At 45.8% G+C, this 26551-nt stretch overlaps 6 protein-coding genes across 6 annotated transcripts; 3 read left to right on the forward strand and 3 right to left on the reverse strand.

Moving 5' to 3' along the window:
* Positions 1–1316: 1316 nt before the first annotated feature.
* On the reverse strand, positions 1317–3599 carry HOO65_100091 (uncharacterized protein; the record flags this gene model as incomplete). The annotated part of the gene is made up of 2 exons (XM_071004657.1): positions 1317–3350; positions 3417–3599. The coding sequence occupies 2 exons, from the start codon at positions 3597–3599 to the stop codon at positions 1317–1319; spliced, it is 2217 nt and encodes a 738-aa protein (XP_070855868.1).
* A 3992-nt stretch (positions 3600–7591) lies between these two features.
* On the reverse strand, positions 7592–8427 carry HOO65_100092 (dynein light chain; the record flags this gene model as incomplete). The annotated part of the gene is made up of 5 exons (XM_071004703.1): positions 7592–7626; positions 7743–7812; positions 7875–7901; positions 7958–7992; positions 8343–8427. The coding sequence occupies 5 exons, from the start codon at positions 8425–8427 to the stop codon at positions 7592–7594; spliced, it is 252 nt and encodes an 83-aa protein (XP_070855869.1).
* Positions 8428–9211: 784 nt separating this feature from the next.
* HOO65_100093 (Multiple RNA-binding domain-containing protein 1) lies at positions 9212–12102 on the forward strand (the record flags this gene model as incomplete). Its single annotated transcript, XM_071004649.1, has 3 exons — positions 9212–9463; positions 9541–10353; positions 10585–12102. 3 exons carry the CDS (start codon positions 9212–9214, stop codon positions 12100–12102), a joined length of 2583 nt encoding a protein of 860 aa, XP_070855870.1.
* Positions 12103–15197: 3095 nt separating this feature from the next.
* HOO65_100094 (Conidiophore development regulator abaA) lies at positions 15198–18039 on the forward strand (the record flags this gene model as incomplete). Its single annotated transcript, XM_071004650.1, has 3 exons — positions 15198–15690; positions 15752–15967; positions 16040–18039. 3 exons carry the CDS (start codon positions 15198–15200, stop codon positions 18037–18039), a joined length of 2709 nt encoding a protein of 902 aa, XP_070855871.1.
* Positions 18040–20844: 2805 nt separating this feature from the next.
* Positions 20845–22035, forward strand: HOO65_100095 (uncharacterized protein; the record flags this gene model as incomplete). Its single annotated transcript, XM_071001715.1, has 1 exon — positions 20845–22035. One exon carries the CDS (start codon positions 20845–20847, stop codon positions 22033–22035), a length of 1191 nt encoding a protein of 396 aa, XP_070855872.1.
* A 496-nt stretch (positions 22036–22531) lies between these two features.
* HOO65_100096 (Peptidyl-prolyl cis-trans isomerase H) lies at positions 22532–23793 on the reverse strand (the record flags this gene model as incomplete). Its single annotated transcript, XM_071004684.1, has 5 exons — positions 22532–22735; positions 22821–22958; positions 23043–23188; positions 23372–23397; positions 23756–23793. The coding sequence occupies 5 exons, from the start codon at positions 23791–23793 to the stop codon at positions 22532–22534; spliced, it is 552 nt and encodes a 183-aa protein (XP_070855873.1).
* Between the last annotated feature and the right edge of the window lie 2758 nt (positions 23794–26551).

Consider the following 26551-nt stretch of genomic DNA (forward strand, 5'->3'; position numbering starts at 1 on the left):
GTCCTCATCAACGCTGCGTTTCCATGCTACAAACAGAGATGTCTGTTTTTCAAACACATCTCACCTAGCTCAGAAGGAATACCTTTCCTTCTTTCTTTTTTCTTACTGGCATAGGAGAAATTCGGAGTAATCTCTTCACCCCATACAAAACAAGCTCTGTCCCAGCTCTAATAGTCCCTGGGCTAGCCGAGTCTGGTGATGTGAACTGCCCGTGAGGGCCTGGCGTGACACCACGTCTGCAACTGGCATCAGAAAAGCAGGACCGCGGGCCAGAGTTGGCGCCGGTGTTTATCGGAGTCTGATTCTGCTTGTTCTGTGTGTTTCCTCTGGGAGGGCCATTGCGAAGATCCGTGTGAGAGCACTTGAGTGCGATACGCAGCATGCTATGGCTCCTAGCACTTGTGCTAGGAGCTCATATCATAATTCGATTCCGATTACTTTGATGAGGACAGGGTTCGCCTTTTTCTTCCCATGTCAGTCTACTCCCCCCCCCCTTGCTCAGAAACTACTACCCAGCCAGAATAACGCTAACAAACTTGCATTGGATTGTCTTATTGAGGACAACATCTTCCACCTTAGCGGCCTGTCCAACTCCGGTCCCATACTCCGCTCACCACACGGTGGACACAGATCGATCAGCTCCACTATATGTATAGTAGAAACACCAGGTAAAGCCAAGTCATCTCCATTGAAAAATATGTCTCAAGAAAAATACACACTCCTCGATTTCAGGAAAGAAAATAAGACAGCTACAAAAGCATAAGAAAAAAAAAAGCACCAAAAAAAAGAAAGTGGTAGCAGTAATGACATTTGAATCTCTATAAATAGAAAAACATTTCAAAATTCACTTTATTATATTACCAATGGAGAAACAAGCAAGACATCCCAAGAACTAAAGAAAATGCGTGGATGTTATAGAAACAGAATTCGCTATGCAGAAAAAGGTAAGCAGCCAGTCATGGTAATAGTCCATTGGCCAGTAAACAAAAAAACAAAAAAGAACTATCCATTCAACGTGGGAAAAAGGGAGACAAAAGGAAAAAAAGTTAATCCAACACAAAACGTAATGGTTGAGGAAGAAGCACCGCCATCGTATAGAAGCAAGTATCTTGATGCGTTGAAATAACAAATAACCCACATATCGATCGTCATAGAGTAGATAAACGAGAAGCAATAAGGAAGCAGAAGACAAGCATATGAGAAAAAAAAAGGAAAGAATGTAATAAAAATGGCGGTTAGGGATGGGGAGTGTGCCCACCGAAGATTGAAGTCAGGCCGCTGGCTCGGAACAGTGCCTCCCGCGGAGAATACGGCATTCACGAGTTGTAACTCAGCAAATGCTCATAGTATATGGTTGACTTCATATCCTTCAGTTTCTCTCGAAGGTCAGTTAAATAATCAACCTGATCCTTGCGTGGGTTCTCTGTGTTGACAATCTGGGCATGCAGTTTGGCATATCGCTCATAATTGAGCTTGAATCGCGCAGCCTTGTTAATGAGCTCTTCAGGGGGGGCATGAGGACGTTTAGCTTTGCGCCCATCGCCATCCTTTGTCTCTGTAGCCAATTCCTTGGCCGTTTCCTTGCTCTTGACGCTACTAGTCTTATTAGGCTTGGGGGCATCCCGTTCAGTTTCTATAGGGCGCCTCTTCACAGCTGCAGACTTTTCTGCAACACGGGGCCGAGCCTGGGTTTCGGGGGGTTCTGAAACTGGTGCAGGAGAGTTCCTGGCAAGGGGGGATCCGGTCTTTTTGATGCCATTGGATGAAGATATGGCAGAAAAACGCAAAGTCTCAGATGAACGATTTTTGGATGAAGCAAGACTTGCGAGTGCAGATGAAGTTGTATTTGTTGTTCCATTCCCTGCCTTGGCCTTGTGGCGTTTGCTTAGCGGAGTGCCAGAACTAGAGCTGTCATCATCATCTTCATCTTCTCGATGTCTCTTAGAAGTTGCAGTTTTGGTAGACTTTACAACGGTGGTCTTTGTTGGGACAACCTTAGAGGCTATTTTTGCACTAGATAAAGACTTAGTCGGAGATCCAGCAAGCTTTGAAGATGAAGCTCCAGGCTTTGCAGGGCGTGGCTTTGTTGGGCTATCTCGAGTCGTGGACTTGCTAGATGACACTGTGGGAGATGGCTTTCGGGCATTAGAAGTTGTTCGGGGTTCATCTAAAGATGCAGCAGTGACAGAAGCGTGTGACTCGCTATCGCTCATATCACTGGTAACGAACTCAGAAGACAAGGGATAATTTTTCTTGGGCACATTTGCCGCAGCAGTCACAGATGATGGAGTTGAGGATGCCCCAGAGGCAGCAGTCGATGTAGCAGAAGCCTTAACCTTTGGTGCTTTTGGGACAGTCGCTTTCTTAGCGCTATGAGTGGCCGGAATTCGTTTCTCCTTTTCCGTCTTCTTACTCGTGGGCTTAGGAAGCGGGTTCGATTTTGATCGGCTCATAGCTTCGGATTTATCTTCGCTTGTCTTGACCGAGCTCATGGGCCCTTTCATGAGGTTTGCCTGAATCCTGCTCAGGCACTTCCCCTTTCCGCGCTCATCCGCAGGGAGCAAACGCTGCCATTCGTCTTGGTTAGGAGAAAGGCGCATCCGATCATACTTAGAAATAGCGTTGTTGATGGCTTCCTGCCTCTCTTGTTCGCTGTCGTAATCGTAATTCCACACGTCGAGCTCCTTCCAGTAATTTTTTGCGAGACTCCAGGTCTTGCTAGTCGAATCGAATTCGGCCGCCTTGTGTAGCGCAGCATCAAATTCTTCCATTTTCCCGGTCCATTTCTCGCGTAGATACTCAGTGGCCTGATCCCTGACAGCTAGCTCATGGACAACCATAACTCTTTGGAGTTTGTTTCGCTCAAGAATATTCTGCGTTTTCGCGTGAGCGGTATTCTCAACTCCAGGCGAAGCGCTTTTGATGGAGCCCGAAGAAGAGTCAGTTTGTGAATTAAGGCTTTCTGCAGCGCGAAGCAATTGACTTTTGTTTTTGCTGCCTCTGATATCAGTTGGGGGCACACCGCCAAGGACCAACGTGTTTCCCCGCGCAGCCTCATGTCGAGCCATAGAGTTTTGCAAGATTTCTAAGTCAGAGTTAAGGTTCGGTGATTTGTTGCTTGCAGGGGCTATGCTTTCACGCTGACTGGAGCTGATAGGAGAAAGAGGTTCTGACTTTGTAGTGGTACGCTTCTTGGGTTGTGCTTTTGGAAGTTTTGTGTACAAATCTGAAACGACGGGGACTCTGTGTGCCTTGCGCAAGGACTCGAAAGGTTGGGTGAAGAATAGATCGTGGGGATTGGATGTCTCTGATTTGGGGATTTTGTACGAAGTGCTGCTATAGTTGAGAGTCTGTATAGCAGACGTTAGTCATTGGGTAGTCTCGAATGTTTGTTCTCTTTGCTCATGAAGGCTTACGGGTAGCTTCCCCAATGACAACGATATTTCGTCGCCATTTTGGACGCATCGTATCATGTCCTCCAATGCAAGCTTGTCCAAAGTCAAAGTAAATGCTTGTATGGGAAGCTTTGGGTTTGTAGAGGAATCTGAGCTGTCACAGAGGACCAACCCTGTATCAGGGACCTTGAGCGGTGGTGCCATGGTATGAAGGTATGTACGAGGACTCTCTAGTATTGTTGTTGACAAATCTTCCAGTCTGAGTGACCAGGAGAGTCGAAAACCGCCCAGTGACAGGAGCTTTCTATGAAAAAGGGATGGGGGGAGGGCCCGGATTCACGGCAGCGGGAAACGGTTCAATAGGAAGCTTGCGGTCAGTTTTTCGGCGTATAGTCTGGTCAATTCGTTGTATCGAAATGTGGAGGCTTTGGAAGAGAGACGAGAATGAACTGTTATAAAAGCATCGCGAAGCGTTAGAGTCGTAGGGTACTTTGGACGATGATGCCATAAAACTCACAAGGAGCACCTTGTGCCCAGAATATCTGCAGCAAAGAAGGATACGGAAATAGATAAGAGGCTGGCGGTGTGACAATACAGAAATCTAGCAAACTCTCGCGAAGGGCCTTCTTCACCAAGTCAGCTGAAGAGGCAATCACGTCGAGGGATGACAAGGGAACTGGTGAAGAAAAGAAAACAAATGAAAAAGAAAAAAACGGCTAGGTATAAAAAATGACTGAAATGAAAAGAAGGCTGCAAAGAGAGAAAAAAAAAGTGAAGGTGAAATAAAAACGAAAGATGCAAAAGAAAACGATGAGAAAATGAAGGAGAAAAATAGAAAGAGAATTGAAAATGGGAAAGGTCAAAAAAAAAAAATAGGCCGCTGGTGAAGCAATATTCAAAGTGTACACAGAACTGTGAAAACAGGAAGTTACATGGTCAACCAAAACAGCAGGAGCAAACGATCAGGCTGAATGCTAGGCTTTTCGCAGGCGGAATAATTAAAGAAGGCAAGAACCGAAAAGAAATAAAAACCCAGGAAAGAATATACAAGTGGACGCCCAAAACAGCGAAGCAGTTGCGATAATTAGGCAGTGGCGCAAGTTCGGTCGTGGTGGATGTGTGGTTCTTGTGATGGCTGTGGTCGCTTCTCGTCCAACCAGCAAATAGAGACGAAAAAGAGGGCAGCCACTTGCGAAAAGAGACAACGACCTGACGTGACTATTTTGGGTAGATAGACAGGACGGTTGGTTGTCTTGCAGCTAGTCGGGCTAAGCTAATTGAAGAAATGCGCCGTAGAAGATCGGCACTTCAAGCCTGAATAACAAATAACTAGCACAAGACGCTGAAGAAGTTCTGAGAAGTTAATCGCCAATCTTCTCTGAGAATTCTATCTTAAGGATAGAAGGTTGATGGCTAGAGATAGAAGCAAGAAATACAACGCGCAATTAAGTTAAAGACGCAGAGCAGCAAACAAGTAGCAATGAAGGAACAAGGCGCTGGGAGGACTTGCACTATTAACTAGGAAAGAGAGACCCAAAAGAACGAGAACCATGTAATCATGCGGAAGGTGTACGTACAGTGCATATATTGTATCCTGACTGTGAGCGTACTATCAGAGATACAACTCTGCTACTGCACCGGTCAGAGCTTAGCACTGTAGCTCTAGTTGCCACCATACAGTGCCGATCTATTCACCATCCCCAAAGTGGAGCTGCGAGTCGGGGATTGTTAACAAGGGGTCCATGGGCCGTGCAAGCTAATGAAAACATATTGGCCTGGACTTACCGTACCCTTTTGCAGGCGCAGCACTATAACTATACCTTCATTAGACTCACAACTACCTTGTTCTTCTTCTCTTTCATTCTTTAACTCTAGATATAATAAAAAACAATAATTTTCCGGCATTTACTCAGCAAATAGAATGAAATTAGGAAAATTATCCTACGAAACAAGAGCCTAAATATGCGGATACGTACTCTCTTAGCCAAGAGTAAAGCATCCAGCCTGCTGGCCGACAAGACAAGTCGGTCAGCTTCCTTGACATACATAGTACATATTCCACATCCTTCCTCCCTCTCATCGCGGTATGCACAAACACATATACATCACAGGCACGTCCTTTTATTTGCCTTCCTTCCTAGACATAACACGCACCTGTATACAATCTGCCCTTCCTCCCTTCCTCTCCCTTGCTTTTAGTCGCATGAGCCAGTCAGTGTACAATTCTTTATGCTTTTGCAGGGGGCCTTCACGTAATAATTACAATAATTACACAGCTTTGTAGCTGTGCCCTTACAATGAGCCCCACAACGAGAGCGGAGGAAAAAGGACAGTGGCGGATGATGATGCATGTTTTCCCTTGTGTCTGCATCGGCCTCTACTTCCTTCTGCCTGTGCTTGCATGGCACTTGGAGGGTTTTGGTGTGAATACAAATATAAAAACACAGTAAACAATGTTATCAGCGCTAGTTGTAGTTGGCGCCGCCCTTCGTTTTCAGGTTTGTTTTGCCCATATTTGTCTCTTCCCGTCCTCTCGTGCACACTTGTTATGTGACCTGACCTGTTCCTCTAAAAACTGTTTCAATCTTGTACGGCAACCCCGACATATACCATGCAGATGCAGCACCTTGCTGATCACACAAGGCGTTTTTTCTGAACACATCCAAAACAGGACCTCGCACCAAGCGAGCTGTTAGGGGGAAAGGGAATGTGGAAAAAGAAAACAAGGAGAGAATATCCTCCTAGATTGTGAGCGGCACAAAAGCGATTAACTAAGAGCAACAAATAAATTGTTCTCAATGGTATGCTTTGGTATGTGAGAACAGACCAAGCAGCTAGGCCCGAGGTTCTAGTTACATAAGCGGGTAGATAGGGAAGGATCCGGATATCTAAATCTAGGCCGGGCCTCTCCACCAACCGTCAGGCCATTTAATTGAGTAGTATAATGTGCGCAAAGGCGCGCTTGACGGAAAGGCAGCGATTTCTCAAGTCCTTTGTCGCCAATCGCTATTACTCACGATGCGTCACCCATTATCGACTCTGTCGTCATGTTGGTAACGTACAGACCTTGAAACGGCTTGGCTCTTGATCCTTCATCGCTAAAGTTACGCAGAATGTAGCTCAAATTTAGGGTTAATCGCGGTCTTAGGCTCAAGCCTACGGATAGGTTTCTGGCGCTATGATAAACACACTGAAGAAAGTAGGGAACAAAGTTTCTTATCAACTCAAATATTGCTCTGGTTTAAGGTTTCGACATCTCTTCTATCAGTGTCTGTATCTAATTACCCAATTGAGAAGGAAAGCAATGGATGGTTATTACTTTAAATTTAGTAATACGAATCCAAACGACCCGGCAAGAATGAATATATATGAAAGACAATTGCCGGCTTCATCAGGTTAACATGAAACTTCCCCTCCCCCTCCAAACCCATCATATCGTTGGTTGCGTGCGTAAAATGATAAAGAAATAACGCCTACCACCTCGTTGTGTTTTTTTGTACATAGCGTTGAAAGTAGTTCAAGACTCTGTATGCTATTGCATGAAGAATTGAATAGCCTTTGAGCGCCAACAAGACGGTAGTTGGTTATAAAGCAAGGGCAAGGCATGAGATTTGGTAAATGCGTACTGATGTAACATCCATAATCTTGTCTGACATCATCTATTACATTACCCTCCTTTATTCGTATGATAACATGCCTATCAACATGTGTTGGTAGACATTTGGACTTTTGCTTGATAAAATGCTCGTTTCCACTTAAGCTTCTTTCTCTGAAGTCAACACCATATCATTTAGCACAAGCCATCCAGTCAAAAGGGGTTTGTTTTGGTTTTCGTTAGCTCTGTTGGTACTACACAAGCTAGAATGATAGCAAGCAATTACTTAGCCTGTGTTTCTGCTGATCCATGGGGAATTTCCACTAGGAAGTATCTCATGTCTGCCACAAAATAAAACAAGCACACTTTGTTCTTGGTCTCTGAATGCTAATGACGTTGATATTCAACCGATACGGTACATTGTAATGCTAGGTATCAGTTCATAAGCCAAATATCCATGGGGAAAAAGAGAGACCGTTTCTGTCCAATTTTACATACATGAGATGGCTCATCTTGGTATGCAATAATGGCCCAAGTTCCACTGGACGTCCTAAAATCTTGGAATGGCCGGGCATCTGAAGAGGATTTGCAACCCGGAGGATTACTGGGTCTTGAAAAGCAGAATAGCGCAGTGGCCTAGGTAAAAGTACAAGAAGTGCTTCGTTTCTGTACCAAAGCGATTGGTTAGCGTGACATGGAAATCATAAACCAATCCTTGATTCAAGGTAGAGTAATATCTAAAATCGACATACCGTGGGTAACAAAGCTGCCAAAGTTGCGACCAACGATGCAATGCCAGGTAGGGCCCTTGCGGTCATCAAACTGTATGTGGATCTTAGCCTTCGATACTCGAATAAAGTACTGTTTTTGTGATATCAACATACGGTTTTCTTAATGTGTTGCGCAATGTCCTGTCTTCAGCGTTAGAACTCTGCCTAATATGAGAGAAAACGGCATAGGAGCGTACCTTTTCAATGGTGTACTTTTGCATCGCGGCTTGGGCTGTTGTACATGTCAATACTTGATGTTCTGCTAACTGCTATGTATCTAGCCTGATGAGGCAGAAATTATTGGTATACGACCTACCAATTTCAATTACTTCTTGTTGCATGTCTTCGGCCTATATTGGATCCACATCTACGTCAGTTTGACGTCTCGTTGATACGTATCCAGACTAGTAGTCTTCTCACCATATCAGCAGACTTGATCTGGGCTACAAACAACAATCTTTGTTAGTACATGGGTTGGCGATAGTGAAAGGTGAAAAAGACGTGACAGGAAGAATTAAGCTAGGCCATCTAGGTCTACATCAAGGTATTCCGGATAGTTGGGGTATAGAATATAAAGCTTACCCTCTAGCTTCACATCATTTGGACCAGGAGCCTGGGAAGTAGAAGCCACAGGGCTAGAAGGGTCTGCGGGTTTTATGTCGGCCATGGTTTCGGAAGCGGTGGATGTTTAATTTGACCCAAATAGAAACACGAGATCTAGATTTAGGTTTGTTGATCAAGACTAGACTAGACAATATTCTGTTAGCAAAGTGGTGACATCTGATGAGGAAGCTTAGCAGCCCAACTGACAGCGTGGCTTGTACTTGCGTGGTTGATTTAGTATCTTCAAATACTAGAGAAAATGCAGATAACTGAAAAGAAATAGGAGTAGAAGAAAATAATAGTTTTGCTTCAGCGATGGCGTGTACAAGCTTTTAGGCTTAAAGCATCGTCAAATCCAATGCTCTGCAATCTGGTACAAGGCTTTCGACACCTCCTGACAGAAAATGAAGCTATGCGACTAGGATTTGGCATATGACAGAAGGACCAAAAGTATAAGTACATGAATGGTTACACGAATACTGGGAGCCCAAATTTCAATCTGAAATGGGAGCCAGAAGGGAAAAACAACAACGGACAAAAAGCGCCCAAGAAGGACCGAGAAGGAGAACCAAAAAGGACCCTTTATATTCCTGTCCATATGAACAATATGGCTAACCTCAAGATACAAATACATGTTGACAGGATAAAGTTAAAGAACATTATTGGATAAGCGATTTATGGCGTTGAGGTGGATAGCGGTAAGTCACGTGGTGATAACAGAGATAAAAAAAAGTTGTCATAACCACCTCCAAGTTTAATTTTTTTTGATTTCATGAAGTTTCTGTCATCTGCGCATTGTTCAGAACATAGTTCGACATTAGTTCAGGTATTCTTTACAACGGCTAATCATGTCTAACCCTCCAAACTCTGTTGACTCCTCCCGCATATTTGTTCGAGGTCTGCCCCCAAACATCACCGAATCCGATTTGCGCAAACACTTCTCCAGCAATAGTTCTAATGTCACAGACGTCAAAATCATTCCCCAAAGAAGAATTGGTTATGTTGGGTTCAAAACACCAGAAGATGCTTTGGGTGCTGTTAAATATTTCAACCGCTCATATATGCGCATGAGTAAACTCGGCGTCGAGCTAGCCAAACCTGTGAGAGCCCTATAGTTATTCGTATGTTGTTATTGGGTTTCATGCACACATTACTAACCATGCCTATGTTGCAACAGATCAACGATCCATCTTTGAAAAGACGCATCAACCGTGCCACAAATGCTACAAATACCGAATCAAACACACTCGCCGCGTCTAAAGCTCATGATTTTGTTCATGGCACCTCTGAGGCTAAGAAGCGCAAGCGTGTGGAAGCTGTCGACCCTACTGCTTCAGACTCGAAACTCCGAGAGTTCATCAGTGTTATGCAGTCTAGCAAGGGTGGACTTGAAACCCCCGACTTCGGCGTAGATACTGAGACCCAAGCCACTAAACAACTTTTGCGCGAAGATGCCAGCGATGACGAATATGAAGAGATTCCTTCCCGCCCCCCCAAACGCCAAGCTACAGAGCCGCAACCAGTGCACCAGACGGCCGCCATCTCTATTCAACCCACTAGCAATGCTTCTGGAGAAGTAAATGGGTCGGGAGGAGGTATGGAAGTCGACGCTGAGACTAAGGCTCCTGTACCTCTTTCAGCAGAGGCTACACAGGATATTAATGATGACGATTGGCTGCGATCTCGTACCAACCGAATGCTAGACCTAGTTGATGTAGAAGATATCAAGCCTCTTGCGCCTTCAAAAGATGTTACTGAGCCCAAAGCTGACCACTCCGAGGCTGTTCCAAGTATGGAGACCACTGCTGTTGCTGATCCTAGTCCTCAAGAGCGCACTGCTCAACCAGCGCGTGGGAAGCCTGCGACTGAACAAGATACAGACGAAGCAACTATCCGCCATACTTGCCGTATTTTTGTTCGCAATTTATCTTACGAGACAAGAGAGGAGAATCTCCGCGAATACTTTGAAAAATTTGGCGCTGTTGAAGAGGTAAGTTAATTTTGTTTTGTTTATTTGTTTTCCGACTTAAACTATCTGCTTTTTATTTTGTTTTGGTGGCGATAAGAGATCAGGATGGGGGAGGAATTCATAACCACCAACTACCAACCACCACACCACACAGCCTCGTATCCCAACTCAAATGACTTTGACTACCCACTGCCTACCCTGTAGAGTTGCACTATAGAAGCAAAATGATTAACATTCCATCAACCTGGATAGGTTCACATCCCTACTACAGCGGCTGGCAAAAGCAAAGGCTTTGCCCTCATACGATTCACTGATCCCGAAGTTGCTGTAGCAGCATTCCAGCGATCAGATGGTGTTTCCTTTCAGGGTCGCCTGATCCACATCCTTCCGGCTGCTTCAAAGAGAGAGGGCGAGCTCGATGAGTTTGCCCTTGCCAAGTTGCCTCTGAAGCAACAGGCTCTTATTCGCAAGAGAGCAGAGGCGGCCTCCAATACGTTCAACTGGAATTCTCTCTACATGAACCAAGATGCAGTGGTGTCATCTATGGCGCAACGCCTGGGCGTCTCCAAGGCTGAGCTACTTGACCCTACCTCTTCTGATGCTGCTGTGAAGAAAGCCATTGCTGAGACTACAGTCATCCAAGAAACCAAAGCCTACTTCATGGCAAATGGCGTTAATATCGATGCTTTCAAGCAGCAAAAACGTGGTGATACTGCTATTCTAGTGAAAAACTTTCCTTTCAACACCACGATCGAAGAATTGCGTAATATGTTTGCCGAACATGGAACTGTTATCAAGGTGTTGATGCCTCCTAGCGGCACTATTGCTATTGTGCAGATGGCCTCTCCCGCCCATGCCAAAGCAGCCTTTGCTAGACTCGCATACCGTCGGGTAAAGGAGTCAGTCCTGTTTCTTGAAAAGGCGCCAGTCGATCTCTTAGTTAGCGATGATAACGCTTCTGCTGCGGCCACGACTGTGGAGCCTACACAGGGAATTACTAAACTTGGTGTGCAAAAGTTGTCTGTTACGCAGCTGCTCACCGAAGCTTCTGAAGAAGCTGAAGACTCGGCTCAAGCAAACACAACTTCGTTGTTTGTGGGTAATCTTAGCTTCGCCACCAATACAGAGGGGCTAGAAATTGCATTCCGGTCGCAAGATGGATTTGTTTCAGCCCGCGTCAAGACCAAGCAAGACCCCAAGAAGCCTGGCAAGGTTCTCAGTATGGGTTTTGGCTTTGCGGAGTTCAAGACAAAGGAACAAGCCCAGGCCGCCCTCAAGGCTCTACAAGGCTACAACCTGGACGGTCACGCATTAGCTCTGAAGGCCTCCCACCGGGGCTTAGATGCTGCTGAGGAGCGTCGCCGCGAAGACAAATCCAAGAAATTACATGGCCAGCGAACCAAGATTGTTATTAAGAACTTGCCGTTTGAGGCATCCAAGAAAGACATTCGTAACCTATTCAGCACCTACGGCCAGCTTCGGTCTATCCGACTACCTAAAAAGTTCAATCACACCTCGCGTGGTTTCGCCTTTGCCGATTTTGTCACTGCTAGAGAAGCCGAAAATGCGCTTAACGCATTGCGTGACACGCATTTGTTGGGGCGCAAGCTGGTTCTAGACTTTGCTGAAGCTGAGGCTGTCGACGCTGAAGAGGAGATTGAGAAGATGCAACGCAAGGTTGGCAGTCAGGTCAACAAGGTCAGGCTCCAGCAGCTTACCAATCGGGATCGTACACGAGTGACTATAGGCGATGAGGGGCAAGATGAGTGATCGGGATGAAGACAGAGACATGGAGTGTCAGACACACATACACATGCACCTGCATAACACCTTGCATCTGATGCTTTGCACGTAGCAAGAGGGGATCAAAAATAAAAAATAAAAAGTGGGAAGGTGTGGATAGATTGGGGTTTTGTGGATGCATTCATTACATTAGTGCGTATATTCTTCACACTATGATCATTTCTACTATACCGCCAGGGCCACGCCCAATATAGACAAAAGACCAACTAAATATTCAATTAATTTGCTAAAGGGCTTTTCTTCCCATCAAACATCAGGATTCCTTTTTATCTTAGGTGTGCAAACAACATGGTTCCCTTTTGGATGGCCAAATAGGATCTTATTGACTGATATTAGCATTAGACGTTAATAACTCTGCCCGCCCTTTAAGGAACCCTGATATATTAAGTAAGCTTCATTAAAATACAGAACACACATACTACCTATAGTTCTGTATAGGCTCTCGCTTCGGCTGCTGAACCCCTGACTAGAATGCTTTAACTAAAAGCAAGGGCCAAAACACAAAAAGAACACTAGCTAATGGTAGGGTTTGGTGCTTAACGTTCCTTAACAGACTAGCGGTTGATTGGCGTTTTGAGGCAGACATGACATAAGCGATGCAAGGTACGGGCTTCAGGAAGCAAAAAAGAAGGACACGGATGGAGGACGAGTAAAAGTTGCAGAAGCAGAGGCGGAAGAAAGATGACAATACTTCTCATTGAGACATGGATTGACTTGCAGGAGAATATAAAAAAACCGGGAGCTTATCACTGGGTGGCGGCGGCAAGTGGCAGCTGTGTTGTTTCGAGGAAGGAAGGACTAGAAGCACCGCCATAATTGTGCTCTTTTTTTTTTTCCCCTTATACTAAGTAGCTACTCCATCTAATAGAGTAAGTACTACAGGCAATGTATTTTTAAAGCCCTAAGGCTACAATAATCAGTGGCCCTTTCATAGTTCATGCCTGAATTGTTGGCAGTGGGAGCTTTTTGTGGGCTATTGGTGTGGGACCCTTTGGAGCATCTCAGCTTACCATGGTTTTATGCTGCATTTCGACAGTCCCTTTTTTCCTGTCCTTTTCTTTTGCCTGTTCATCCATCTACATCCTTTTTTACAGCTCACCGAGAAAGGGTCAACAGAACAAAACCCCAGTTCCCCCGAGCAAAATCAGAGACATGACTCCCTTTCAGGTACAGGCACAGTGCAACACATATTTCGATGGCCCATGGCCTGTCCTTCCTCAAGACCCTTAGGGGAGTACTGATACATCAACGTTGGTACATGGGCAGTATCTTTGATGGGCATTGCTATCTTGACATGGACTAGACACAATGTTAACAAAGCTTTTGATAGCACTCTCTTATAGTTCAAGGACTACGCATGAAGGAGAACGCCTGTTATTTGTGCAAGTAATCGGCCTGTAAGTGTTGAGCTCGAGCCCACACCCTAGCCCTAGCGCAACAGAGGGAGAAGGATAGGGAGGGGTGCTTGTATCCAGTACTTGTTGCCATCTATGAGAACAGGACAGACCATTTGTTCAATCATCCGCTCCCTTGCGTGCCACTTTGCGTCAGAGGTTGGACTCAGCACAGGGACTAACAGAACTTTACAAAAGACTGCGGAAAAAACGCGTGTCCAATGATAAACCCTTTGGATTGATCCTAAGAAGAGACGTTGACAAGCAATACGAAAGGCCATCCATGATCAACAGCTAGCTCGCGATACTACGATAAACTTATCTATGAGAAGGTGATGGCATGCTAGTACTAGGGTTTTGCTTGTAAACGCTACCCGCGCTAGACCACTGGTGGGATGAAAATGCAAATCTGGGGGTGTCTATATATCTAGGAGTTTTGGGCTCCACCCTAGGGATGTCTGCATACATGCTTGATCGTCTACTTTTTCGATGACAAGTGGGCTTTTTTAGTACCTTGAGTATTGCAGACCCTGGCTAAGACAACCACTGGTTCACACCCTTTTCTCATGAATAGGTGGCGGAAGGAGCTCGAGAAGAACTTCCAAGTCACATCTATGTGCTTGCACGCAGAGAGTCCTCGTCCCTCCCCCTTCTCCACGAGATTAGTGATGCTGCTAAAGCCAACTCGTACTTCCCTTGTAGCAATCACACGGGCTTGCAAGACGCCATTAGTGGGGGAGGGGGCGACTACTAGGAGTCGAAGAGCAAAGTGCAGGTGGATGGATGAGTGGAATATAGGCGGCCTTCACATCGGAAGAACCATTTGAAAGGGAAGCTTGGATATTGGCTGTTGGGAGCCGACTTGTCTTTCCCTCGACCACCTATGATTTCCTTAGTTCCTAATGGGCGGTTGCTTATGTCCTCTAATCACACCTCTTGTCATATATATGATCACTGAGGCGATAGACAGAGTTGCTAGGCGCCCTTCATTCCTGAGCGAGGTCACGGAGTCGAACTCCAGCTGCCTTTTAGCACAACTTGCGCGCCAGTCGAAATACCGTTGTCATCGTGCCACAATCCAGACAGCCGTCCCTTGGCTTTTAGACTGACTATCAGAGTCCTAGGCAAGAAGTGGTGCCCAACATCACTTCCATTGGAGACTATCTCTGTCACAACACAGCTGCCAACTTTCTCAACGTCTTAAGGAACGCAGGCCCGGCTTGGAATCTCGTTCAAAATTCTTTCCTCTTCATCAGTTTGCGTCGACTGTTCTTGCAGCCTAGCTTTCTCTTCCTCTCTGTCCCATACAGTCTTTTGATCTTGCAAGAGTCCACTCTACTGGCTTGCGCTATCCCGAGATTCTTGGAATTGTCATTCACTATCACGCTAAGCAAACGTTGTTTTACTTGTTCATTTGACTTCATTTCTATTTTCTGCTTTACCCTAAGCCTTGAGCCACGCTATCTTTGTTACTGCTTATAATCATCTTCTTTCATTATTCATTTTTAATATTAGCTTCCTTGACAAGTTCCCCTCTGCCTAGTTTCCTTTCTTCATCAAACATCCTCATCCCATTCTTTCCAAGTTCCCCAAGGTGTTACTTGCAGGCGCCAACCATCAACCGCCTGAGCTACGCCCAACATATTCATAAACTCATTCACATTCACTATGGACTCCGTTTCCGTGCCAGTGTCCGCTCGGCCAGGATACCCTGGTGAGGATGGCTCAGTTGCCCGCTACCCCGGTTTTGACTTCGATGCCAGTGCTCAACACTTTGTTACTCCAAGCGCTCATACTATGTCCTCTGGACGCGATACTATGAGAAGTATCAGCACAAACCCACATGTCAATAACTCACAGATTCTGAGCGGATACAGCGCCTTGTATGGTCTTCCGGCGCCTCCAATGGGCCCCTCAATGCCCCCACAGGGCCTACATCAACAGACTGTTATCCCTGCGCATGATGTATATGCCACCCCGAGACATTCAATCTCATCTCTGCGCCATGATTCTGTTGTTTCAATTTATCAGCCTGACGATGCCGAGAGAAATCCCGTCTACCGTTCTATTCAGTTCAGACAATACCGTGCCCGACAGGAACAAAGGCAAGACAAGGAAGCTGCTATTTGGCCTCCGGAGTTGGAGAATCCATTCCTTGATGGTAAGTCAGACTATCCCAATGCCAGCCATATTCTTCTGTTGCTAACACTACAGGTCTGAAGCTCTCTTGCTTATTCCTATCATGGGTCGCAAAAAGTACTTCATGCGACATCAACAATATGGCCGGAATATGTTGATTGGCGACTACGTATGGATTGCCTATGTCATGGGTCTTAAGTCTGGTCAAGCCCCCGATGCCAAGAACATGAGGAGAAGCCGCAAGCAAATTTCCAGCCATATCCAGGTGCTGAAGAACTTCTTCAAGTACCATCGCTACTGTAAGAATCATGCTAATCAATTCTTTTTCTATTTCAAATTTACACACAAACTAATATAATTTAACTTGATAGTTCACTTCTTCTTCCCTGCTCGTGACAAGGAGAGTGGCAAAAAAACCCCAGGGGCTGCTGAGATAGAGACAGTCGAGACCATCTCTCTAAAAAACAATCCCGTTCTTGTTGCTCTCTCAGAGGGCCGCTTCCCTGAAGTCCGCCCCAACTACGACTACTTCGCCGGTCTTTTAGATCAAGACTGTATGGTGACTGTCCGGCCCAAGACTTGTTCCATGTGTGTCGTATCCCGTGAGATCTCGATTGGCCACGACAAGATACCCCGAACTGCTGATGGCAAGCCCCTAGCTCTAGAAAACTATCCCCACCTTGCCCAAAACCTTGAGGGTGATGGAAGCAGAGCTCGGAGACCCGAAGGGATCCTTCTACATGAGTACACGCGAGTCATTGGCCAAAAGGAGTCAGACACGGCCAAAGAACTTGTCCGCAGCTGGGAAAAGACTGCCCCTGCAATCGTCGAAAAACTTAACCTACCCGAGCCGCAGCATGAGGCTCCGTTGACAATCATTGAGATGTCGGTGTCGCTGGAGTTGCATAGGACGACATTCCACTCCAGTGCTTGGCTTAACGTGCTAGTTGAAATGTCGATTGCGTCCAATGCATTACAAAGCCACAGATGGAGAAGTGTCACCCGTTTGACGCGCCCTCGGGAGCTTTGTGCGAGCCCTGATGACCCTCTAACAGAAGAAATGACTGAAGAGATCGGAACTCAGTATGTCCATCACCCGGACTGTGGAACAACAAGGGTTGTCTGCGATTGCGCGAGTCATCCTCGCAAGGAAATTAAGGTCCCTTTCCCCATCAATAATTGGGCTTCCATGCTTCAAATTGCCACCTGCCACGCCAATCGCAATCGTGAGGGTGACCCGCGTGAAAGTGAGGCTGCTGCTGAAGACCTAATCTCCCAGGTTGTTATGGTTCAAGAACTATGGTCGTCACCTTGCTATCCTGGGCATGAGACACGCTGGAACCGCCAGGCCCTAATTATGTGGCGTTTCAACGGTGCTTTCAAGCCCCGTGGCAGTGCCTCACGCCATGATGTATCTCCGTCTACCGCGTGGAGGTTTTTAACTGTAAATGATCCGACCTCGGAGTACCATCAGCAGCAAGCTTATATTAGTGCTGACCAAGCCACTGCTATGGCTATGTCAACCAACTCAATTACTTCACCAACGTCCGCCAACATCCCACAGGCCCACAACAATATGGCTGACCGAATGGCTCCTGCTTGGCCGACTGCCCCGATCATGAGGGGCATTGGATCAATAAGCAGCAGTAGTCATGGAAGTCTTGACACAAACAGCGATGTACTGTCTGGTGCCTTATCGGGCGCTCCTACTCCTCCGCCTACTGCCGGCTTGTATCACCCTGGATATGACGCCCATGCCCTTTCTCACAGCTTCATGCCTTCAGGACTAAGCACCCAAATGGATCCTCACGTAAACGCCAATCCTGAAATGGTGGGAGACGCCGCTGGAGCCCACCCCCAGAACCCGTATCTAGCTTCTGTTACCCAATCGTTTAACAGTGGCGTTTGTGAACCATCTTTGGGCGCATGGGACGTTGCTTCGTCTTTAGAAACCTGGTCCCAGCAACAACCTGGAAACGGAGGATCAGCCTCTCCTTATGAGCCCACTATCGTCGACAAGTCAGCCAATGCTTGGCAGGACGACAGCCGCGACGACTCCCAAGGATTCTGGCCCTCTGAGTCGAAGGCCATGTGGCCTGCTGCCGTGGGTCAGCCTGGAGCTTCTTGCATTCCTGGCCAACAATGGGATACTCGTAGTCCTTGGGACGCGGGCAACAGAACCCAAAGCTTTGACAGGGCAAGTGAGGCTGCCAGTCCCCTTACAACTTTGGGCAAGCGGCGCCGTGATGATGGTTCTGAAGAGGATGAGAAAGTACCTACAGATTATCAGCGCATCAGCCATAAACGGGCCTCGCTGCGAGACGCCCAGCAGCTTAGTCTCTCAGAATCCGTTCAAACTAATGAATGGTAGCCTGTAAAATTCTTCAGTTACTATTATGCATCCTAGTCACAGCTCGATGTTAAGATGCTCCATTCACATGTGCTTAGAACTGTTATCACAGTGCTTGCGTTTCCTTTCTGTACATTCTTCGATCCGGTTGTTGGATCATGATTAGATAGATGATTTATTGATGGCTGGTTTTTGCCGTGGCCTTTGGGCCAGCAGCGGTCCTGATTTAGGGGCTTAGTTCTTTTCTTTTCTCTTCCACATGTGCTCATAGATCTGCCTCATTCTCATGAGAAGATGATCTTGAAGCCAGTTTATGTTTTGTTTTTTGGCCAAGATTTATCAGTTACGTTTGCCAGCATTAGGGGTTGGTCCTATATATCAATACGAGGGTTCGGGTAACTCTTTTTTTCTTAATCAACCAAGCTATACATACACTTCTTTTAACTGGCGCATTATTAGCATCAGGGGCTACGCATCAAAGATCAGCATACCCGTACACCCCAAGATCAAATGCTAAGTCAGATGTTCGCAAATGTCAATCTCTACGCTCATCATTCGACCCCACTTACAAAAATAGAAAGCCCAACAGTGTGCTGAGTTGTTCCTGTGAAAAGCCCCGTCCTGATAGGAGCCCTCCCACAGGAAGCCACGTTGTTCCACCCACGCGACTGAACAATGGGATCATATCAACTAAGTTTAGCAAAATTCTATGTTGGACAAGGCGCCAGTGTAGTTTGTCAACAAGCCAACAATAACCTTAGCACAAGCGCATTGTGTTTCCAAAATAGAACAAGGTAAGTCCCACAAAACACTTTGCGCTAGATTACTCACCCAATCAACAGCTAACTTTTTTAGCGTTTACTTCATTGGACTAGAAGCCGCTCTACGGCGTTTGTGAAACACAACCCCATTTCTAGCCATGCAGATTTTTAAGCCAGACAGTGGTACAATGGACCCGCTTTTCCACGACGGCTTGCCCCTGGCTTCCCTTCTCGGGCGGTTACCAGGAAGGAAAAAGGAAAAAAGACGAAAAAAACCTTAAATCAGACCTTCAAATCATTATGCGAAGGGAATCCCATCCTTATTGACTGGCTATCAAGATTTGCATCTTGCAACACTGGGAATGGACAGGACACCACAGCTTGGGAAATCGGCCAGAAAATTGGCTCCATTCAGCCCAGTTTCATCTATTGGCTGGGAGTGAAGGGTGCGGATGGTTTGACAAAGAGGTAGCTACCCCGTCAAGGAAGGCCGTGCGTGCCCTCCCCCCAAAAACAGGAACTGACAAGATACCCATTAAGCTTTGCCTGCCTACTTTCGCCTTAGCTGCCCATGGCTTTGTCCTCTTCTTTATCAGGCCAAACAAACAAAGGCAAAACACTAGTCATAAAACATCGTTTGGCAAAAACTGACTGAGGATAAAACCATGTCCTCCTGCCTGACATGTCTGTGGCCTAGGACTTGTGACGTGACCAGCCTGAGGAGGTTGCAATGCAGGGTTGCCTTCTCAGTCTTTCCTACAATGCCGGTCTGTGAAACCGGTCGACTTACATCTCTCCACTTCCCATGTGTTCCTAGCTTAGGCAGGCTATATTTGAACAGATGAGTCCCCCGCATCGAGTCGAGTATTTCATGACTTGGACTTCCTTCTTCCTCAACACTTTTTCATCCAGAGCTGGCTCGCCTCATGCTGTCTTCATTTTTCTTCTAAAAATCATCAACACTCTCCTGGCGAGAAGTTAGACCCAAGTCTTCATTCGCATATATAGCCCCTCCAACTAATCATTTAATAGTGAGTTGTTCGTCTTTAGATGAGATCATGGTGAGCCACACAATACTAATCATAGGCTATTTCCCTAGCACGATATTGCATACTACAGTTTGTTTCCGCTGCATTTCTTACATCATCGTTAAACCATCACTACAGTTGTGCTTGTCTTTTTTTTTCCTTTTTTTGCTCTACATTTCACTTAAAAATATTCTAGCAGGCCGTTTTCCTCCATTCCCAAAAACTACAAACACCATCCTTGTGTCGTAGTTGTCATTTTCCTGGGCTACTACCAGAGAACTCAAATACACTCACTCTGACTTTGTTCCTCAGCCCTCTTATCCTTTGTTTTGTATATTCAAACCACCTTAATACCTTTCGAGCGGCTTAGAGCCAGCAATACAAAGAAATAAGGGCTTTCCATAGCACAAAGAGCGACTTTTCTTTACGGCCTCCTTCCCTTTGTGCTCCTGTGTTACTTTGTTTCCTATTTAGGAAACACAACCTACAACCACGGCAACTACCTCTTTATTTTCTATCTTCATAGTTGAAAGGTGAGCCACAACTTCCTTGATACCTTGGTAACTTCTTCTTTTTTGCCAAACGATGAAAAAAATTTCTTTTGCAAAGTTTCCGCCTGATTTTAGAGATGAGGCAGGAAGTCCTTTATCCCCAGCTTCTTTCTTCCCTTTTTTCTCTGCTCTCACTTTCCTTTCTCTCCTCTCCATCGCCTTTGTTCATTGCTCTCCCCATTTTCCTCAGTTCTCGCTCTACAGTTTGTTTAGACTGAATTGCAAATCCGATATTTAACAGGGCCTTCATCCACCCTCTCTCTGTTGGAGCTGGCATATTTTCGCCATCGCCATCAACCACCTCATCGTTACTAAACATCATCTCCTTTCGGTCCTGATTCTCTTTCTTTCCAAGTTCTCCGCACTTAGTATCACCTTTTCTACCTCTAAAATAGTCCACGTTGCTTACACATTTCTTGTTCTCCTAGACTAAGAAACGGGCCGCTATTTATACATAGTATCCTAAATCCACTAGCAGCCGCTAAAATGCAACCTCCCGCCGTCTTGGCTACGCTCTTTTGTTTCGCTAGCATGACTTTAGGTCATACCTGGGTTGAAATGCTGATGCGGATTTCATCCAAAGGCACCATGATCGGGATTCCTGGTTATCCTCGCGGTTATGTTGCGCGCAGTGATCCTGGATTCAACGATAAGGAAGTCCTGTACCAATTGCCTACTCCTGGAACCAATGGTCTCATCCCCCAGACTGCGCCCATAAGCAAGTTTTCTTCAGATAAATACACTGCAGACCGCCCTATGCTGCAAGCATCTCCAGGCGAGTTCATTGCCATGAGATATCAGGAGAATGGCCATGTTTCTCTACCTAACAACTCCCCCAATAAGCCTCTTAATCGGGGTACCGTTTATGTCTATGGTACTTCTCAACCAAGTGACGATGATACCCTGCTTAACATTCATAAGGTTTGGAATTTGGAGGGGACAGGCGGCGACAAAAGGGGAGTTCTTCTAAGCACTCGTCACTACGACGATGGCCGCTGCCATCAGACTAACAGCGGTCCCATTTCAACAGACAGGGCCGCAAAGTTTCCCAAGACGGCTGATAACCTTCAAGGAACTGATCTTTGGTGTCAAACCGATGTTCAACTTCCATCCAATATTGATATAGGATCTGTCTATACTCTTTACTGGGTCTGGGATTGGCCTACTCTGGACCCTGCGTTGATCAATATTCAGGACACAGCCAACGGCAACTATCCCACTCAGGGTGGCTCAGTCAAGATCCCAGAGGTGTATCTTAGTACTGCTGATGTCAAAATTGTTTCTGCGAGTTCTTTAACCACTCGAGGCGACATTCAGGTCATGGCCGCTGCAGCTTCCAATACCTCACCCGACACTATTGGCAATGCAGCTATTCCTGAGCAGCTAAGCAATCTATTTCAGGTTGCCGTTAATTCTAGCAGTAACAACGGCAGCGATGGCGATAAAGGGGTACCCACTACAACAAACCCCACTGTTCTCCCAACGCCAATAAAACCATCGGCTACTTTCGTACCCTCTACATTTTCCATGACCACACGTTCTCGCCCCGCGTCCAAACCGACCGGCAAGAAGCTTGTTACAGTCACAGCGGCGCCTGTCTATGTCACATCAACCGTAACTATAGCTCTGCACACTCAGGCAATGTCTACCATCATCCGAAGATTTTCTCTACTTTGAGTTCTGGCCTTTTCTCAAGACCCAGCTAGTCTGGTTTAGATTGCATTAACTGGGAATTTATTTGTGTCTGGGGGGGGTTGGTACAACGAAAGCTAGGTTTCTAAAAGGAAGAAAAAAAGAAAAGAATTGGGCTACCAATCACCTGCTGGAGTTGTTATTTATGATTTGATGTTCAATTCGGGAAGTTTTGCTTTTTTCTTGGGAGGGTCTTGTTTCTATTTTGATTTATTTTGATTGTCATTACTTCTATCAGCACAATAGCCTATGAAAAATAAAGTGACTTGGGCAGCTATTTTTCCTATAAAAGAAGATACTATATAGAATTTAACATGGCATTGGAACAATGGTAGTTTTCACAGCTAATTTTCCAACCATTTAAACCACTAGGCTTGTATACATAGTAGTTCATGTTACACGAACTCTTACATGGTTGTACAACCAGAACGAGGACATGTTTTTCTTTGAGCGCGCACAAGAGCGCGGCGCGGTGAGAGATTTACATCTCACCGCACTCAGAAATGACTATATCAATATTAGGGACATCTTTGCCTTTATATCCAGTCTTGGTTGCCTCGATTTTTCTGACAACGTCCATGCCAGTCACCACCTTGCCAAACACAACATGGTTGTTGTTGAGGAAGGGAGTGGGTGCAGTGGTGATAAAGAATTGGGTACCGTTCGTGTTAGGCTTGGAAGCATTCTAAGAGACATCGAATTAGATTGTGTGCAAATAACAAGCGAGAAATAGTGGGATTGTAGAATGCAATAATCAAATATGCACATACAGCCATAGACAGCAAGCCAGGCTCAGAGTGTTCTAGGACAAAGTTCTCATCATTAAAGAACGTAGACCCATAGATACAAGTTGAGCCTGTACCATCACCATTCAGAAAGTCGCCACCTTGGCACATGAAGTTAGGGATCTAAAATTTACATAATGTGTTAGCGTCTTATGAGTTGCTTTGGAAGAGGAGGAGAATAAAAAGCGAAAACTCCAAATAACATACTACTCTATGAAACTTAGAGCCTTTATATCCCTGCGATTTCCCACGGGAATTCTTGCTCTCGCCCGTACAAAATTGGCGGAAGTTCTCCGCAGTTTTGGGAACTACATCAGCAAAAAGCTCAAAGGTAATCCGACCAAGAGGGGCACCTACATGGACAAAGTTAGCTATGGTGGAAGACAATGTAGGGTAGGTCGAAAAGCAGCCAATATGCTCCGGATACTTTCTCGTGAAGAAGCCATTTACTTCCTTCAAAGGCGGAGTGTGCTAGATAGGGGAAATGCAGCAAAAACGGCCGATTACTGTGTGGGCCACGCGGGGGCTCTACTGACCTCCCAGAGTGATATCAAAGAAGACCCTGTGATAGTTATTAATAGCGTATTAGCTTGATGCTCTATTGTTAACTGGTTGGTTGGATAAAATACAGTGATGCTACGAAGAGAAGAGAAAGGTTGAATAAAGAAAATAGGGAGAGAAAAAAAAAAGAAGACAAAAATATTCACTATGGACAACTACGAGAGCAACCACTGTGTCCCGGTAATCATCATCACGTAACTTAGATGCAACAAAATCCGAAGGCTTAAACGGGCTAATCAAGTGGCGGCATGAGCCAAAAGATCTCGATGTAGGATGTGATGGGGTGGGCAAAGAACCATACTGCGTGTGATGGGGGAAAAAAGATTCAGATTCAGGGTGGGGTGTACAGAATGACGTACAAAGGGTTCCCAGACTCAGGTAAAACAGTCGGAGCCATGACGAGCTAGTCTTGACAGGTATACTGTGTGGAGGAAGAATGGTATCTGTGCAGCGATATTGAGCGAGAAAGTTTGGCGCAAATCGTGAGGCTGGCAGATGACTTGAGATTCGATGCGATGTGATGCGATACAAAAAAGACCAACCTTCTTGGAAGCCCAAATTATCACAGGGTGGACACGTACCTAGAAATAGCGGGGCAGTTGGAATGGGACAGGATGACCCCTTGTGTATTCTACTTGCAACTACTTGATCTGGCGCGTGAACAGACGAGGAACTGTAGTTGGAACCGAGAATTCCTTGTTTCAAGATCTTTAGGGTTAGAGAAGAGGCACTAACCTATGCTCTTATTTTTAACTCAACTCAATTGCCACTAGGTAGGCCTAAAAAATAAAAGTACTACTACCTACCAACTGCAGCGGTTTTATCTTCCCTACGAAAGTTATTAGTCAAGACTTGAAAAAGGGATAAAGGGCTTGAAGAAATGAGTTATATGAAGGTCCTGCAACCGGGATGCCGATCTACGCATGAAGACAATGCCGTATTCTCCCCTTTCTCTAGCTGTAACACTGAAGCAGTGGCCAGTAACTCAAGCTTGGATGGGGGAGCTAGGGCGCGTGTTGCTTGTAGCTATAGCTGGGTAAGAGAGTAAGGGATGAGGCGTGTTGAAAGTCCCTTTTTTTTTTACCTCCTTGGCCACTTGGCCTCTATTCTTAATCCCCTTGAGGCGCCAGGTGTCCAAGACATTTCCCTTTGTTCGTTTTCATTTTTTATTTTCATCTTTGTTATTCAGGCCTCGTTTTTGGCACTAAGAGGGCTACAAGCATTAAAACAAGAGTCGATTTGATACCCAACGTAAATCAAACAGGAAAGCTGAAGTCTGAGTAAAGGGACTAGGAAATGACAGCACATTATTGGTTGGTTTTCCACAGGAGAGAGCCTTGCGTCATCTGTAACATGGTGGATAAGTTCAAATGCACATTGCGCATGTTCGTACTGGTACTTGTACCTCGTGTGCTTTGTGCATGGCAGGAGTGTATAAGTATAGTATCAATCCAATTTCCATAAACCCTAGCGGTAGCTTGCGCTGTTTCCACCATAACATAGCAAGCTAAAACACTGAGGCTCCTGGGTACAGTAGGGTCGTGTGACATTAATCTGTCTGCTTTCAATATCACGATGTCGCACATGAAATGAAGTATATGAATATGCACACACGCACATGCACGCACACACATACGAGCTCAGCTTATAGACAAGTTGTCACATTCTTGGGTCCTTGGTAGCATGGGCACTTTGCGGGAGCCAAAAAAAAAAGTCTGGTCAAGCACGCGTTTACTGTTGGCTATCAGAGAAAAAAGCATGTGATTACTCATGGTGGATGGGTGGATGGATGGATGGGTGGTTTTTTTCGTGAGCTTTGCATGCAGGTAGACGCCCATTGAATCCTGCAATGAAACAGGGCAAAGGTCACTCGGATTTTGTCTACAAGTCAGGTATAACGACAGACAGGCATCCCCTGTACCCAGTGCTCCTCGTCACCCCCCCTGATCTTTAGACCCAGGCAAGCTCCTCGATCGCATTGTGGTGCCGTGCTCATTTTTAACTTTGGCCTGTTGTGCCGCAGAAATATCGATGGGACATGGCACTAATTTGTCTGTGTGGCGTTTTCAAACCTGTGCTGATTGATGTGCAGGGACAGAAAGAAAATGAGAAAGAGCAAGAAGGGGCACTAGGAAAATAAGAGAGAGTTTAGCGAACAAGGACGGGAATCATGATGGGGCAACGAGCAGGTTAAGAGAGCAAGGAAATCCAAGCTACGCCACGGGTACATCGTGATAAAGTACAGCAAGCATGGATAGATACGTATATAGCAGAAAATAGAAACAAGGATGCAAAGTAGCAGTTACTTGCCTGTTTGAATGAGTGCATGCTGGATTCTCGCTTCAGTAATCACAGTCAGGATAGGGTGCAGTTACGCAACAGGCGTTGCGACTGCTTTTGGGTTGTCTTTGTCTTTCTTGTCTTTTGCTTCATTTTTCATTCCATTTATTCTTCATTTTTATTTTTTTCAACCGCTTCCGCTTGGGTTGTTCACGTTCAGCGGCGTGCCTTCCTTTTTCTCCCTTCTCACTAGCCTTGCACTATCCCTTTTGGTCTTTCCGTTTGTGCAGCCTTTTTTTTTTTTGGACCATTCTCCGACCATATTCCATTTTCTATTTTTCCTTGCTGTTGGTTGCTTTATCTATCGCCACTTCTGCCGTCCTTTTTTTCTTTGCTTGTCGCTTTTCCCCTCTAGCTTTGCTGTCATAGGTTGTGTGGCTTTGTTTGGTGAGGGTTTTCCTTGTTTTTCTCTCGTTTTTTCCCCTTCGTCTCCGGCCTGGTTTGCCACCTGCCCGTCATTTTCTCCCCATTAGCCACCACTGTTTTCCTGCGCCTTCAACCTCTCGACTCTTCTCGGCCTTCTTTTTCTCTCTCGCTTTGCCTCGCCCTTGCTATTTCTTCCCGAGTCGCCCGATAAGAATTACGACGCTCCGTTAGACTAAACTCCTGCCCCTTTCGGCTCGATATCTTGCCTCAATAGACCCGATGCTTCTCCTCTTTCATGCAACTCGAAGCCTTTGATGCAAGAACACTACGAAGCATAGTAATAATAATAATAAGATCGGGGGAAACACTACTGCAGAACTGTCAATCAGTGGTCCAACCTCCAGCCTCCTTGCTCAAAGTTTTTGTCAAACTCTCTCACGGATCACTAG

This window comes from Ceratocystis lukuohia, assembly GCF_044167205.1.
Source record: "Ceratocystis lukuohia strain C4212 chromosome Unknown Supercontig10_pilon, whole genome shotgun sequence".
NCBI classification, from domain to species: domain Eukaryota; kingdom Fungi; phylum Ascomycota; class Sordariomycetes; order Microascales; family Ceratocystidaceae; genus Ceratocystis; species Ceratocystis lukuohia.